Source organism: Epinephelus lanceolatus, chromosome 13, assembly GCF_041903045.1.
Source record: "Epinephelus lanceolatus isolate andai-2023 chromosome 13, ASM4190304v1, whole genome shotgun sequence".
In the NCBI taxonomy this organism is placed as follows: Eukaryota; Metazoa; Chordata; class Actinopteri; order Perciformes; family Serranidae; genus Epinephelus; species Epinephelus lanceolatus.
Window position 1 is genome coordinate 26,320,210 of NC_135746.1, and position 17,453 is coordinate 26,337,662.

Below are 17,453 nucleotides of genomic sequence, written 5' to 3' on the forward strand. Positions count from 1 at the left end.
CGGAAGTCTATACAGCACTGCATCATGTTTTCTCAATTTAAAGAAGTAATTCCCCAATATAAAGAGGGTCCACACATAAAACAGGGCTGTCTATGTAGTAAAAAGACGAGAATACTATGGTGCTACTTGACCAGAGAAAACAGAGAAAAGGACTGTGGCATTTGACGAAAAGCCTACAGGTACCAGAATGCACTGCGCCACACCAGACCAATTCACACTCTTGCCAATAGGTGGCGTAGGTGTTTCTGAAAACGTTTTAGGAGAGAAATTGGCAGCGCAGTAACAACCTTGGTTTATATTTGATCAGCGCTGCCTAGTTTTACTGTTTGATTGGATTTCAGTCTGAGTTTTAGAGGGATCAGCTTCTATATTCTCTATGTTCGTTGTGGTGGTGTTGGTGGTGGTTACTACGAAAATGTGCAAGTACAGCTTGTAGTTCGAGCAACTGCCCGAGAGCCAGTGAAACCCCCGAATGGTGTGTTTTGCATCATCCGGTGGAGTTTCGCTGGGGGCGGGGGTGTTAGATGGAGGGAAGTTAGCCACAGTTGATTTACACATACTACCCACATTGTTTGTGACACAGAGCTGGTTGAAAATCGTCAAAGTATCCCTGTAAGGGCACTAATTATTGCACTGCATCATGTTTTCTTCACCCTACAGAGACAAGCAAGTGGTTTCCCCATTCCTTCCAGTCTTCATGCTAAGCTCTCTGCCTCCTGGCTCTGGCTTCATATTCAGTGTACTGAGATAAGAGTGGTTTCGATATCCTCATCTAACTCTTTGTTACTATTTGTTTTTGCACCATGTGTAAAATGTCTGCATTATAAATATCAGGTTACCAAAACGTGCACCTTCACCATGGCTGTCTTGATATATCCGTGGCTCTTTCCTCAGTTGAACTCCACAACACATCTCATTTTGTTGCCAGGATTTTTGTTTCAAAGCTTCACCACTAATCCAGCAGGGGTACGTGCAGGTTCATGCACACTGAGCCAGAGGAAAGTTGGTAGAGCCCGGGCTGTTTGCTCTTCATTTGTGTCCTCTCCACATCTGAGTCCTGCAGCTTCTTCTTGGCTTCTTCCCATTGTTGTACTTACCGTATCCTGCTGTCTTATCTTTGAATCATTGGGTTTCATTGGCAGTGTAACTCAAGCGCACCGCGGAGTAACGGGGCCAAGTTGCATACGAGACTCTGTAGTAGCAGTGAAATCGATTTTTGCCGTGTGTGTGTGACCTGATGCCTGTAGAAGAGTGGTGTGACTATGGCTACAATGATCATCGAAGTAATTGGCTTCATATTATAAACATGTGATTATTGGTCATGTTTACTTCTCTGTAAATTTGGGAACAAAATGACAAAGGTTTGTTAAATGTTCCTTTTTGTAGCAGAGAGTAGACGAGGCATCGTGCAGTCATTAGTGGTGATGATTTTTGAGAGGTGGCAAATTTTGTCAAGTGTTTTATGTTTCATTTGCTGTCAATTTGATTAGAATATTCTTGTATTTACAAAATATTAGAGGACAATACCAGCATTGTCATGTTGTAGTCATGTGAAATTTAAATGTTGTACTGGAAGTGAGCTGCGACCAGTTCCAGTACTCACTGGAAGGAAAGAGGACCTAGTTTGGAGAATGCTTAATAGTACAGCAGGTGTTATAACTGCTGTAGTATGGTGCATGCCTCATAGTTAGAAATGTTATGTTTCTTTACGCTTAGATATAATAATCTTACCATGGTTCGATTATAGGTAACTTCAGACATTGTTTCTCTGTTAGACTTACCTGCACAGAAATGAGCATCTTGTGTTGGGGTCATGAAGGGGAGCATTTCCAGTTTGTTCAAATTTTATTCCAAATATTAGCATCGAAACTGAATCTCATTGTACAATGACAGCAAAGATATTCTATTTTCATCTGACTTACTTCTTTTTCCCTTTCCCTCCAGCGGACGTACACATTGATTGTAGAGGCCTGGGACTGGGACAACACCACACGCAACAGTAAGTCTAAGCTTCATTCACATCTCAGTGCCTTGGATACAATAAGTGTTATTGGTATAAGTAAAAGTGAATGTGGCCATCTTGTTAACAAGTTTGTAAAGCAGCACTGGCTATATATTAGTGTTTCTCAAACTGTGCAGCGGGCCCCAGTGGAGGGCGCATGGAGCCATTGCAGGTGGGTCATGAATGACAAAGAGACAAATGGTTGAGTTGAATGATTACGATTTATGGAGGGAAAATAAACATCAGTGTTTGATGATGCGATTATGTAGACCTTTATTTCACCAAAATTCGATATTGATCATTGATTATAAATGTAATCGCTTGCTACAACCCTAGTTAGAATATTAAGTAAGGCTTTGATGGTATGGATTTTTTCTTACTGCGGTGAAAAGGCAACATATCACCATTATCTGCTAGTTAACCACCATTGTTTTTGCGACTTCAGTATAGGAGAGTCATTCTTTCATTCAGTATCTGCAACCTCCTGTTAAGGTTCATTTAATGTGGAGCATATCCTAGCTGTCATTAGGCAATGTTGCCAGACTGTCACAGGGCTGACACATAGAGACAACTGTTCACGCACACATTCACACCTACGGACAATTAAGGGTCACCAATTAACCTGCATGTCTTTGGACTGTGGGAGGAAGATCGAGTACCCGGAGAAAACCTACACTGACACTGGGAGAACATGCAAACTCCACGCTACACCCCCCCACATTCAAATGCAAACTTGGTCTTATGCTGCACAGCATAAGAGATTGTGATATTTATCACTTACTACTGTTATGTACTTACCTGTTACTTCAGTAGTATCTGCTGTCTAAAGTCCAGGGTTCAGTTTGCAGATTGGAGCTGCTCTAGTCTCCATCTTTGTCATCTGTGGCACAACAGCTTCAGTGTTGATAGGCTATGACTTGTGACATGCAACTAATCAGATAGTGCTGAGGGCGAGAAACTGAGCGACACTACAGAGAAGTGACTGCAGACAGAGGGGCTGCATCGGAGCCGGAGTAACACATTTGTCAATTAATTTATTAAAGAGGCTAAAAATAAAAATGCTGTGATGACAGCGACGACATCATGAACACAGTCGTGTCATGTGACAGTGGTATTGCCAAGATGCTGTCATTGTCACAGCCCGAATATTAAATTGAATGAGTGTATGAGCCTTCCTGTTCACATCTTTAAATCAATTTCAAGATTAAATGGAAACTCAATTGAATATCTGCTTTTACTCTAGAGGTTAACAGGTTGAAAACACGTTGTACTGTACACTGTAGCCCCTCAAGACGCTTCATATAGAGTACACGTCTTGGTTTTTCTCAGCTATGTTGGCTCTGGTGGTCAGATCTGACCAGCTGTATCCTGTTTTCCTTTGGTTATGTCCGCTGGGTGGACTCCTGTATAACCTCCTTTTTCCCGTCTGAGCAGTAGCCCAGTCTGGGAGGAAGAGGACCCCTTCAGGACCATAATATCTGTATGTGTTGGATTTAGCTTTGATCTGTGGACACAGTGGCATTTTTCACGAGTCTCTAATACCATTCTGCGCACTCAGGCGTGTACATGAATGCATTTATTATCAGGACCTCACTGTCCTCTCCAGTCCAAACTTGCTCCGTATTTATATGAGGTCATTACATCCTGTTTTGTCCATAACATCAAACGCACTTCCACTCGCCAATGCAGACAATGGAGAAGAAATAGATTTTGACATCACAGGGCTTTGATTAGACTGTTGCATGCCCTGTGTAGTCGCCGTTTCTGCGTGTGGGCCTCCAGTAGTTGTGCACGTTTGCAGTAATTAGTTTGGATGTTTCTGATGGATGCAAGGCCGTAATGTTGCTTGAGAAAACGGCCAGTTGATTTTCTGCCAGCGACTTGCACTTTAGTCTCGGCCAAATTGCTATTAAGTAGCAAAATGGATGCATTTTCAGATGTAGGGACACAAAGAACAAGCTCTTGAAATGTGATTCCTTTCACCGGCATGAAACAAAAAAGGGAACATGCTCCTTACTCTTATCTCAGAGTATAGAAGGAATGTGATAAAACAGCTCATGCTTGTATGATTTATTCTGTGTTGGGTGTTGTTTAAAAGCCGCACTGAGCCTGCCGTCGGGTCACAGACATCAGCTGACTTCAACCTTGATGTCATGGGTTCAAGAAACACAAACGTCTGGAACAAATGCTCCTTTCAACCTCTGTGGGAGATCACAAGGGAGTCTGCTCGTAGTGAGGAAGCTTCTGGAGGGTCACAGTGAGTTGCAGTAGTGATTGTAGTCTTTGTCTGGCAGGTGGGCCAGGCAGGTCACACTCATGTTATTTTTTGTTTTTCACAGTTGGTATGTAATGTCACGGCACGTCCATCACTTCGCAGACATCTGGTTTGTAGAATTTAGGGCTTGATTTTCGTGTTTAGTTATCTATTTATTTGTTATCTACAGTTTGGCTCTACAGGCCTCCTGTGCTATATCATAACCTCCGGCTAGAGCTTGAAATACAGTACAGGCCAAAAGTTTGGACACACCTTCTCATTCAATGCGTTTTCTTTATTTTCATGACTATTTACATTGTAGATTCTCACTGAAGGCATCAAAACTATGAATGAACACATGTGGAGTTATGTACTTAAGAAAAAAAGGTGAAATAACTGAAAACATGTTTTATATTCTAGTTTCTTCAAAATAGCCACCCTTTGCTCTGATTACTGCTTTGCACACTCTTGGCATTCTCTCCATGAGCTTCAAGAGGTAGTCACCTGAAATGGTTTCCACTTCACAGGTGTGCCTTATCAGGGTTAATTAGTGGAATTTCTTGCTTTATCAATGGGGTTGGGACCATCAGTTGTGTTGTGCAGAAGTCAGGTTAATACACAGCCGACAGCCCTATTGGACAACTGTTAAAATTCATATTAAGGCAAGAACCAATCAGCTAACTAAAGAAAAACGAGTGGCCATCATTACTTTAAGAAATGAAGGTCAGTCAGTCCGGAAAATTGCAAAAACTTTAAATGTGTCCCCAAGTGGAGTCGCAAAAACCATCAAGCGCTACAACGAAACTGGCACACATGAGGACCGACCCAGGAAAGGAAGACCAAGAGTCACCTCTGCTTCTGAGGATAAGTTCATCCGAGTCACCAGCCTCAGAAATCGCAAGTTAACAGCAGCTCAGATCAGAGACCAGATGAATGCCACACAGAGTTCTAGCAGCAGACCCATCTCTAGAACAACTGTTAAGAGGAGACTGCGCCAATCAGGCCTTCATGGTCAAATAGCTGCTAGGAAACCACTGCTAAGGAGAGGCAACAAGCAAAAGAGATTTGTTTGGGCCAAGAAACACAAGGAATGGACATTAGACCAGTGGAAATCTGTGCTTTGGTCTGATGAGTCCAAATTTGAGATCTTTGGTTCTAACCGCCGTGTCTTTGTGAGACACAGAAAAGGTGAACGGATGGATTCCACATGCCTGGTTCCCACTGTGAAGCATGGAGGAGGAGGTGTGATGGTGTGGGGGTGTTTTGCTGGTGACACTGTTGGGGATTTATTCAAAATTGAAGGCACACTGAACCAGCATGGCTACCACAGCATCCTGCAGCGACATGCCATCCCATCCGGTTTGCGTTTAGTTGGACGATCATTTATTTTTCAACAGGACAATGACCCCAAACACACCTCCAGGCTGTGTAAGGGCTATTTGACCAAGAAGGAGAGTGATGGAGTGCTGCGGCAGATGACCTGGCCTCCACAGTCACCGGACCTGAACCCAATCGAGATGGTTTGGGGTGAGCTGGACCGCAGAGTGAAGGCAAAGGGACCAACAAGTGCTAAACACCTCTGGGAACTCCTTCAAGACTGTTGGAAAACCATTTCAGGTGACTACCTCTTGAAGCTCATGGAGAGAATGCCAAGAGTGTGCAAAGCAGTAATCAGAGCAAAGGGTGGCTATTTTGAAGAAACTAGAATATAAAACATGTTTTCAGTTATTTCACCTTTTTTTGTTAAGTACATAACTCCACATGTGTTCATTCATAGTTTTGATGCCTTCAGTGAGAATCTACAATGTAAATAGTCATGAAAATAAAGAAAACGCATTGAATGAGAAGGTGTGTCCAAACTTTTGGCCTGTACTGTATCTAGTCATCATTATCAGGGACGGTGTCATAGAGTTTGGTTGTAGAAGTATACACCGATCAGCCACAACATTAAAACCAGTGACAGGTGAAGTGAGTAACTTTTGATCATCTCATTGCAATGTTCTGCTGGGAAACCTTGGGTCCATGGGCATTCATGTGGGTGCCACTTGACACATACCACCCACCAAAGCACTGTTCAAGAGCAGGTTCACCCTCATGGCCTTCCGCCAGACAATACACCATGCCACATCGTAAAAACTGTTGAGGAAGGGCCCGAGGAATGTGTCGAAGAGCACAGGGCATCGACCTGGCCTTCAAATTCCCCAGATAACAGATCTGATCGAGCATCTGTGGGATTCGCAGGCACACCCACCTCGCCACCCACATGGCTTAAAGGATCTGCCAGCAATGCCTTGGTGCCAGACACCACGGGACAACCCCAAAGGTCCTGTGTCTATGCCTTGACAGGTCAGAGCTTTGTTCAATCCAAGGAGACCCCACCATTGATCAGACTTGGCTCTGGAGTACCAGCACATCTCGTGGATGCTCTACCAGATTGGGATTTTGGAAATTTGATGGCCAGGTTGAAGCCTTGAGCCCTTTGTCATGTTCCTCGGGCCATTCCTGAGCATTTTTTTCATGTGGCATTGTTCTGCTAGGGGGGCCACTGCCATCAGGGAGTGCTGTTGCCATGAGAGGGTGTACTTGGTCCCCAATGTTGTTTGAGTCGGGTGTATGTCAAGTGGCATCCACATGAATGCCAGAACCAAAGGTTTCCTAGCAGAACATTAAATTGTAACAAGATGATCAATGTCACTTCACTGTAAATTGTTGTAGTGTTGTGGCTGATCATTGCAGGTTTGGTATGAGCTATTATTTAGTGATAGTGGTGCCACTGGATTGAGTGAGAAGCTTTGAGACAGGGCTGTAGCTTTTTCCCCTTTAATGTTGTCTTGATGCTTTAAGGATCGCAGCGGTCACGTCACAAACAGGCACGGCATTTTATTTCAGACAACATCACTGATGTGCTTTGAAGTTAACTATCTGAAGAATGGATGTTCACCACTTCCCTCCAGTCAGACTCAGACAAAACAGGAATCTGCATGCCCAGATCCTGTCGCATTGCAACGTTTAAGTACTGAACCTCTTGCAACAAACATGTACACATGCTTTTTGATTAAATTTTGAAAAGGTTTGAACCATTTTACAGTAGGTGGCTTCTACAGTGCCAAACAAGTTCAGGAAAAAGTGAGCATCCGACTAAAGATCCTGAAAGATCAGTCTTTAACTGAAGGACAGATGGTGTACAGTGAGTAGAGGTGAATCAGGTTGTTTAACAGCCCTCTAGGCAGCCATTCTTTTAATGCAGTATTATGTGTTATAAGGTTTCCACCGTTACTTCCGCTAACAACTTTGTCATTGACATTAAGTAAAAATTGGCTGTATGAATTGACAAAGCAATAAACCCTTAAGGTGATCTGTTGGGCAAGAAAATACTGAAATACATGACAGTGTGTATCTGTAGGACAGTGGAACTTGTTCTTTGGCCTGAGTCAGCACCAGCCTCATGTCTTGTCCTACGTAAGAGCCGAGCAGTGTGTTGGTCCATCAGTGAGATTCCTCTCCTCCGGCGTCATGTCCTCCAGTGTGCCCCTCTTCCCTTCCCCCTTGTGTCCTCAGGAAAGGCAGCCGGCTGTTTTCCTTGTGTTTATCGAGCAGGAAGTGGAGTGGACTGGGTGGCCGGGCTCAGTGTTTAGACACCGAGGTAGCAGAGCCCTGTTTGGGCCCGGAGCCCATTGTTCTCTATCTGGCAACTGCCGGGGGTTATTTCTGTTATTGTTGCTTAATTCTGTCTGACATTGTGTCAGTCCCCCAGCAGAGGAAGGTGTGTGTGTGTGTGTGTGTGTGTGTGTGTGTGTGTGTGTGTGTGTGTGTGTGTTCCTGCTTGCTCACTTCAAAATGTCTATGGTGCATTGCAGCCCATAGCCATGGAGCAAAAAAAAAAAAATGAAAAGGAAATCGCAGACCCCCTATTTCCACAGAGATTGTTGAGATTGTTTGCCAGCGTCAATCCCACTGTGATAAAGATTGCTTTCTTTCTGGAAGCCGGCGCTGCAGCGAGCCCCACAGAGGCAAACAATGTTTAATGTGAGCGTTGGCGTGCTAGAGGCTAAATGGTAGCAACCTCCCGACATGACGGTGCACATACAGACGGCTCAGAGGCACCGCTGATGTGTGCCTTCACCAGAAAATAGATCAATTTGCAGACAATGAATTTCAATTGCATACTTAAAATTCAGTGGGTACACACACACACACACACACACACACATAATGTGATATCAAAGCGTTTGTCTGCTGAATAAGAATGTGCTGCTTTTCCTGTGAGAGAGTGACTCTACATCAGAATAAAGGAGACTCCACTTGATTGTCTGTTGTCAGAGTTTCAAATAACACTGTTATATCTTCTGACTAAATGCAATGGCTGCCCCGGGCCTTCTCAGTTCTGTTTGACTGTTTATTTTTTTCAACCTTGGGGAATACGGACAAAAAACACAGTTGTAAGGACTTGTAGGTTTTGGCTCCATGTTAACATGTAGTGTCATATTCTTTACAAGACTGATAAAAGTATTTAGCTGAGATGTTAACCCATCCACACCCTGATTTATTTCAACCTCCAGCTTGTTAGCAAATGGTTGCTTATTTACACATCCAGCAGTTACAGAGCAACATTAGCATTCAGTTTGAGTTATGTGTGTGACCACCTCATGAATGTGAGTCCAATATTCACTCTCTTTTAGCTCTGTTTTTGGTCTCCACCAGTAAGATAGAAATATCTGGCTTTTTAACTGCTAAATGCTGCACTGTGTTCACCAGCTAGCAAAATAAAACGCGTGCTGCGCCTTTTTATTGTTGCCAGGCAACCACCCCATCACATCCTTACACTAACCTTCCTATGTAATCAATCTAACATTTCTTTACCCAGTAATTAGTATCTAGTTCTAGTTAAATGTTGAGGTAGAGGGTACTTGCTGTAGCTCTGGTTGAAGGTGAGGGGCTGTTGGACACAGGGAAACAGAGATCTGTGTGGGTACATGAGACCCTAAAAAAGAGGGTGGATCATGGGGAGTACCACCAGTTGGTCCAGGAGCTTCACATCCATGATGGCCGATTCCAGGCATATTTTAGGATGGCTTGGAGGCAGTTTGACAACCTGCTGTCTAGCGTTGGGCCGTATAGCTCTGGGTATCCTCCATTGTTTACAACAGAAGGCCCGCCTCTCAAATCATCCAATTGGACAATGGGGAAAAAAGGTGACAAAAAAAGAGATGATATTGGGCGACGAGTTCAGAGTGCTCTGGCAAAAACACTAGGCACCTAGACTGCAGAAGCGTCACACATCTTCTGTGTGATCAGGGCCTAAAGCTCGCTAAAGCTGAGGGGAACTGCAGATTAAGAGATAACAGTCTGAAGGTTTCATCCATGGGTGTATAAAGAGTACTGGGTACACCGTTGTAGGCAGGATCCTATGAAGGTTGCTCAGTGGTACGTGAAGCAAAAAAAATTGTTGTTGTCAGATCTGCTAGAGTGCGTTGCTGAGACAGAGACAGGTCTTGAACAAAGATGATTTTCTCCGGATTTGTCTGCCAGAATGTTCAGAAAATATGTGGCTTGTGAAAATTGGCCAGTGACCATGGGGCGAAAGAACCTTTGCTCACATTCAATTCTCCCATTGGAGTGAACAGATTTAGGACCTGCAACTAGTCTCTAGACAGGGCAGTGGGCAACCCACATGACAAAGACACAGGAAATGACTCTGTAGTGTGCCGTCTCTTTTCTGATCTCCCTCTGACTTCATCGCTCAGAGTGACCCCTCACACACTGTCACAATGTTTTAACTTTGTCATTTGATACATTTTTATTGTGTAGATTTTGTTTATAGCTGCTTTAAATGACATTTTCTGTGTGAAACTGCATGTTAAAGACACAAATACACTTTTTACTGTCTTTCTCAGAGTTATTAGCCTTGTCTGTGTGTTAAGTACAAGGTAAAACTAGGAGGCTAACAACAGTAGCTCCCTGCAGTCTTGTTGTCGCAGTGAAGTTGCTAGGCAACCCGCTGGGATAATTGTTCGGTTTAATGTCTCATTAAATGTCATTGGTTGTTGTTTGTATTCTAAGTTTATTTATGTTTATTTAAATGATTCTGTGGTTAAATCAGAACAAAATATTCACAGCTCTGACATGACTGAGTTATCTTCACCTGCCTTTTGTTTCAGATGAGGAGGAGCTGCTGATCGAACGCAGCATTCACACTGGCATGATCAACCCCGGCGACCAATGGCAGACCATCCTGCATGACGGGCCAGTAGCTCGCCTCGTCTATCGCATCAGAGTTCGGTGCGACGAGAACTATTACAGCAACAAGTGCAATAAGCTGTGTGTTCCTCGGGATGACTACTTTGGCCACTATCGCTGCGAGCCTTCAGGGGCCCAGGTGTGCTTGGACGGCTGGATGGGCCCAGACTGCAGAACAGGTGAGCAAATGTCCCACACAGTAATTGTTCATGAAGACAGTTTATTAGTTGCAGCCCTATTTTTCGACTCTAAGGTGTGTAAATTGCTGTAACTATAAAGTCATGGTATTAAAATCTTAAATTGAACATGTGATCGGATGCACTTATTTGACTTTTACATCACCTCAATTTCAGTACTTCTTAGCAGCTGATAACAACAGCACAATTAAAGGAATAGTTCACCCACAAAACGATAATTTATACATCAGTTACTCACCCTGTGTAATGTTGAATTTGTGGAGAAAACTTGGCTTTTCTGGCATGCCTTTACTGTTAACAAAGAATCAAAAAAACGACGAGTAGCACACCTTGGTAACCTCGCGCGTTTGAACTCTGCTCAATGGAATGCACGAGTACAGTTCAAATGCATGTGCTTGCCTAGGCGCTCTACTCATATGCATGAGTGTTTTTTTTCAAATGGTAATGTTTGAATCATTTCTGCACGACGAGAGTATACAAATGTAGCAACTGCTTCTCAAGTAAGTCCAAAGTTATTGTCCATGTACCATTTTTAAAAAAAAAACAAAAAAACAGGGTGGTGGAAAGACAACGCGTGCTGCCTGCTTATGTTAAAATGTAGCAGTGTCGGGGTCATGCTTGTGGGTGGTGTTGGAGAGAGTGGGGGGCCTCAATAAATCACCCAACTGACCTTAGAAGACGAAGGGTGAAAAGAGGAGGAGGAGAGGAGATGGGCTGGGGTTGCTTTTAAGAGGGGGGTTGTGATGTACATGCAGGCTATAAAGTTGTCCCTTCCTTGCCCCCCAGCCCTGGTTAGGGTGCCATGAATTCTCACGTCTTGTTGCACTTGTTAGGAAGATGGCAAACAATCCAACTTCTCCTCCTCCCACCTTTTCCATATCGTTGCCTCCTCTCTTATCCCACACATCCTTCCGGCCTATTTTTTTTTATAGATTAATGTGTTTTCATGGAGGGAAATATAATGACACGTGTCTCCCGATGGAATTTAAATAACACCTTTTAAATTGTTTCTCTCTGTCTTTTTGCCTTTTCTCAGCAATCTGCAAGCAAGGCTGCAACCTGTTACATGGCGGCTGCTCCGTCCCGGGGGAATGCAAGTAAGATTAGCAGTAATATCTCTTTCATATACAAAAATGTGGTCGCACTGCTTGTTTTCTTGCTGCTTTGTGAGTGGATCTATCATATTGTACATGCCGTTTGATTGTTGTTGCTGCTGTAACAGCAGAAAAGGCAACTGCAGCAATGTTAGGCTTGTTGAAAATGAGATTAAAAGTCATGCTAAATGTGTGAAAGACAAAGATGTGATGGATTTCAGATGCCAAACGGAGGCACCTTCACTTGCCGTAGCCTGTTGTTCTTTTTGTGTCAGCCTTTTTCTTCCCTCGTGGGCATCTCCACCTCTGTTCAGAAGAAAAGGGCAACGCCGCGCCTGCCTTCTTGTATTTTTAGCCACCTGAAATCCTCCACAGAATACCAAGCATCTCATCAGCCCTCTGCTGCTCGGACCGAAGAAAGGGAGCCGTCGGTGTGTGAATCTGACCACCGGTTAAACGTGCTGGGAATTGTCATATCCCCTCCCCATCCGCATTGCGGTCCTCCTTGAAGGGCATGGGGCAGGAAAGGAAATTAATATCCCGCTGTGTTATGTACATTTCCCAAAGTGACGTAGAGCAGCCCCGTAGGTCCACGTTTCCAGGATGTGCTACATCCCGTTGTCATTTGTAAAATCCCCTCATCCCACCTGCCAGATGGAAAGAGACACTTGCCTCCCTTTATTAGGAAACAGAGTCTGGCTCGGAGCCGAGGAATAACAGGGGATGACCACTTTTAGGAAACTGCTTCACATTTTTTCGTGTCTGCCTCGATCCGGAGTCCTTATTCCAGTCAGCAGACAGACAACAGAGGAAAGCAGCTCATTCTTCCCAAATGTCAAGTCCCAGTCAACAGGAAAAGCGACATGAATAGAAGAGCAGCGGTGAAGAATCTTCCTGCAGCGGCATGAATTTAATGAAGCCTCAGGTCACAGAAAGTTGGTATTAAATCCCTTGCCATCTTCTTTCATTGCCTTTTATTTCACCACACTTTTTTATGGGCTTTTTCTTGTTTGCCACAGGCTTTTAAGAAACACAAAAGCCGGTACGTGCCTGTTGTTACGCTGCTGCGCCGAGGCTTTTTATTAGCACACATTAGGCTTGTTCTGACAGATCTGTCAGAGGCTTGCCGTGTCCCAAGAATCACTTGGTTAAGCAATGCAACACATTTTTCACCACTCTGAATGCTTTGCAAACTTTGACATGTCAAAATGCCAGGATGTTGGAATCTGACTCTAGAGAAACATCACGCCTACGCCTGTAAGGGGTTGATGAGTAATCCTGATATCAATATGGCCAAGAATTAAACCACAGAGTGCCTCTTTTGATACCTCCAAGCTTAAGAAGCAGTAAGGGAGCCTCCTTGCCAGAGCTCTGTTAGTGTTATTGCTACATTGCTGTCAGACCCTCTGAAGCTAATCATATACAGTGGAAGAAGCATGCCAAGTATTCCCCAACCCCCCCCCCCCCCCCCCCCACTCCAGCCTGAGAATGGCAGAGATTTCCGAAGGCCTCGTCTCTCAGAGTGACAGCGGTGCCGTCTGCAGGAGACTCAAAATAGCAGTCAATTGGCAAGACAGCTGGCTCGACGACACCACAGCCTTGGAATAGCCGAGCGCTGTCATGAAGCTGTGCGCGCGTATACACTATATACACACAGTTGTCTCGGGCCACTCACTCTCAGAACCGCCGCACCACCCTCGTAGCCGTCGGCCCCAGACTCTAACCCAAGCACGGGAGCCGCTGGAAGTATTCTTAACCCCTCCTGCCCTGGAATGTCACCCTCCACTAAGATTAGTTGGCAGGAGGCCGTGGGATAGGTTAACACAAGAGCCGATACAGTATTAGGTCTGTTTCCACTGTAGGTTGCACCCGAGGGCTCAAATGGGCCACAAGTAGACCCTCTTTGTCTCTTTGGCACATTTAGCAGCTCAGTGTTTGAAGCCTGAATCTGTTTCGCTTCTTCAGATCTTGTAATAAAAGTTCCTTATTATTTAAAAAATGTTCATAAGACAGCTGTTTTGATGGGTTTCCTCTTTGTGGCAGGTTCTCACTGGACATAAACACAGTCATTAAGACCTTCAAATATCACAATCGACTCAGAAAACATCTTATGTTCACTGATTAAACTGAGAAAAACCATTTTTATCAGGGTTCATGGACATCATTTCTTGTGAATTTAGGTTGTGACGTTGGGTGACCAAAATTCAACATCAGGACAACATCTAATGCCAATGTCTGTTGATGCAGAATACTGATGACACATAACATTGACATTTTGTTGGTTTTAAGTTGTGTTGTGAAGGAGCCAAAATCCAACATCTTCCAAATGTCTCATGCTAACGTCATTTGACGTAGAATAATGACATTTAAGCCTAGTTCACATTACACGATTTTCACCCTGATTTTGCATTGCGGAGACTATCGTAATCTTTTGAGTGTTCATACCTGGCGACGTGTGTTTCTGTCAGCGGGAGTCTTACCAACTGCGTTACGACGATTAAGATTTCTCCACCGAGCCCTCACCGACAGAGCCCCAGATAATGCGGTGACGTCACCAAACTTGGAGACGACACGTCGTAAAGGCATGGATATTCTTCCCAGTGTTGAATCAAATCTGCCTCCAAGGCCTAGGTCCAAACACAACACGCTCCCCGTGATCCTGTGGATGCCGCCATTGTTGTTGTTGCTTGCCAGTTTGTCAGTGTTGCCAGATCTTGGGAGAGAAACAAGCAACCAGGGCTATGGAAACAAGCCCAAAAGAAGCGACTATAATGCGTTTAAATAACTTAATAGACGGATATATATAGAGAACGGTGACGTTTAGAGAGCAAGCCCAAATAAGCAACTCCACTTTAGAAACAAGCCCAATGTCGTGGCTAATAAGTGAACCTGGCAAGTGTCAACCCTGCGGCTTGTCCTCCTCACATTTCTTCTGTCCTCCTGTGTGCTGACGTGGGACGTATCCCACCTCTCATTGGCTGATGCTCTTTGTCAGTCATGTCAGACTTCTCCAGTTTTCTAGCATGCCAGATATCCAGTCCCGGTCACAGACGAGGGAGCGACTTGCTCGTAGGCTTGTTCATACATGAAGACTCGTCATGACTATCTGTTGACTCACCTCCGACCCAAGGTGGCTCTCAAGATCCTCTGCGACGTCAAAATTGCGGTGAAAATCGTGTAAAGTGAACTAGGCTTTAGTCGTAAGGTATATAGAACAAAATCATCAACAAAATGTCATAATGTTAACGTCCACACAATATGAAATTCTGACATTTAAAGTATAGTCAACCTGATTTTTCATTCCAACCAAAATGAAACGTCAGTCAGATCTCGAAAGAGTCTGTCTTTCTGACCTCATTTTGACGTCTGGTGCCAGCAGGGATACAGTATCTTAAATGCAAAGCTCTAGGTCGAGCTGTCAAAGTTAACACGTTAATAACGAGTTTGCCATGGTATGCTTTCAGCGTGTTTTTTAAGTATGCAGTACCTTTGAGGTTGTACTGGAGAATATTCTGGACAGTTATCATCAGTGTTTTGGAATTTTTACAGTTATAATATGGACATACATTTGCATAAAGCAAGCAGAGTATTAAACACTTGAAAAACATCCCTTTAAGGTACGTTTAGAACACAGATAAAAAATGTGCTTGATTTGCTATTAAATATTTTAATCGATGGACAGCCCTAGTTTTTACATTTTTGAAGGTAATGAAGTTTTAATATAAGTAACCCTTTCCTGTCAAGCTTATTAAGTAGAGTCCTTTTTATATTTCTTTTTCAGAATATGAACACATAATTAATGCGTTATTTAGAGAGTGATCATTTAAGATACAGTGCAAAGTATTTAATGCAACAGCCAGTCAGTGTTAATTTTGTTGCGAAAAACTGAGTAAATACGTTCATCAACGAGACAGCACCGATGTCATGTAACCCTAACCGTGACTATACCAACATGCAATGTCTTAGACTAAAAGAAAAGACTAAAATTTTGCCTAAAGAGTACAGACCTAACTAAAATCTCTCTTTATTTTCGATGACAGCAAAGAGCTTTTTTCAGTGCAGCAGTTCCGTTTCCTGTGCTGTGTGTGCCATATCAGGATTACATTATCAGCACACACTAAGCAGTCGGAGACGCCCCGGAGTAACTGATAACTGATGAGTAATCTGATGACCGAAAAAGACTAAAATGTCATTGACGAAAACTTAACTGGAATTGTCACAGTTTCCTTTGACTGAGATAAGACTAAAATGCCCAGACTTATAGTCAACTAAAACTTAAAGGAAGAGGAAGAGGTTGACTAAATGTGATAAAAACTAATAAGGACATTTGACACAGGACTAAATTAAAAAGAAGCTGACACTACAGCCAATGAAAGATAAGCAGGGTTTCCTCAGGGAGCAGGTTCAGGGATTTGATGAGTGAACTGATTTATGTGTTTGCTTGACAGGTGTAACTACGGCTGGAATGGCCAATTCTGTGATGAATGTGTGCTCTTTCCTGGATGCGTTCATGGGACCTGCAACATCCCGTGGCAGTGCAACTGCGAGAGAAACTGGGGTGGCCTGCTGTGTGATAAAGGTATGGAAAAGTTTTTTTTGTGTGTGTTTCATCGCCTCCCACACAAGACGCTGGCAGAGTTCCTGCTCTCATCCTGCACGTCCCCTCAAGCTACATCTGCCTGGATTTGATGAAGTGAGCGAGCAGCTCAGAGCAGAGATGCAGCTGAGAAGACTTTGTAGAAAAACAACATATCACCAATTAGAATACTGCGATGGAAATGCTGCTCTGTCATTAGCTGTTGGAATTGGGATGTGTTGAAATATACTTTTGCCACCTCAAAGTGCAGCGGAGACATGGTTTACATATTTATCATGTCCTGTCACTTTCAGGGATGATTAGAGCTGAAACAATGAGTCCATTAATCAAATGGTCAATCGACAGAACAATAATTGGCAGCAATTTTGATAACTGATTGTGATTTTTCACCAATATTGGCAAACAGACCTGATCAGACAGTGCGTTCGAGTGGCCTTTGGAGGCTTTATGATAGTTTTTAGTGAGAACGAAGCGTTTTGTTCACTGTTTTTGCATTGCTTAGCGCCCCTTGTTTTTCGCTCTATGTGCCTTGTGTACTTTGCAAGACTGCCCCGAACGCCGGGAGTTGAAAAAAACTTCATTCAAAGCAGAAAAAATATGCACTGTCATTGAGGTTGTCCTATTAGATCAGGGGTAGGCAACCTACAGCTCTTTAGCCCCTCTCCGGTGGCTCCGTGTGGCTGTGATAAAAAAAAATTTACGTAAATGAATAAATGTTCTTAGCCCCTTACCCTAAGGAGCTAGGGTAGGGTAAGGAGACAGGGTAAGGAGCTCGGACATCCCGAGGGAGCTCAGAGTAGAGCCGCTGCTCCATTGTGTCAAAAGGGGTCAGTTGAGGTGGTTCGGGCATCTGATCGTCCTCCCGTTGGAGGTGTTCTGGGCACATCCCACTGGTAGGAGACCCCGGGGCAGACCCAGAACACACTGGAGGGATTATATATCTCATCCCAGGAGGAGCTGGAAAGCGTTGCTGGGGAGAGGGACGTCTGGGGTGCTTTGCTAGGCCTGCTGCCTCCGCAACCTGGCTTCGGATAAGCATTTGAAAATGGATGGATAACAGTTCCAGTTTCTA

The 17,453-nt window shown here is 43.9% G+C and overlaps 1 protein-coding gene across 2 annotated transcripts in view; it reads left to right on the forward strand.

Moving 5' to 3' along the window:
* Positions 1-17,453, forward strand: part of jag2b (jagged canonical Notch ligand 2b) — a 65,913-nt gene that overhangs the window by 23,507 nt on the left and 24,953 nt on the right. For both annotated transcript variants that reach the window (XM_033648930.2, XM_033648931.2), the window contains exons 3-6: positions 1,945-1,999; positions 10,415-10,672; positions 11,727-11,787; positions 16,233-16,363. In XM_033648930.2, the coding sequence (XP_033504821.2) occupies positions 1,945-1,999; positions 10,415-10,672; positions 11,727-11,787; positions 16,233-16,363 (505 nt within the window). The remainder of the gene's footprint in view (positions 1-1,944; positions 2,000-10,414; positions 10,673-11,726; positions 11,788-16,232; positions 16,364-17,453) is intronic.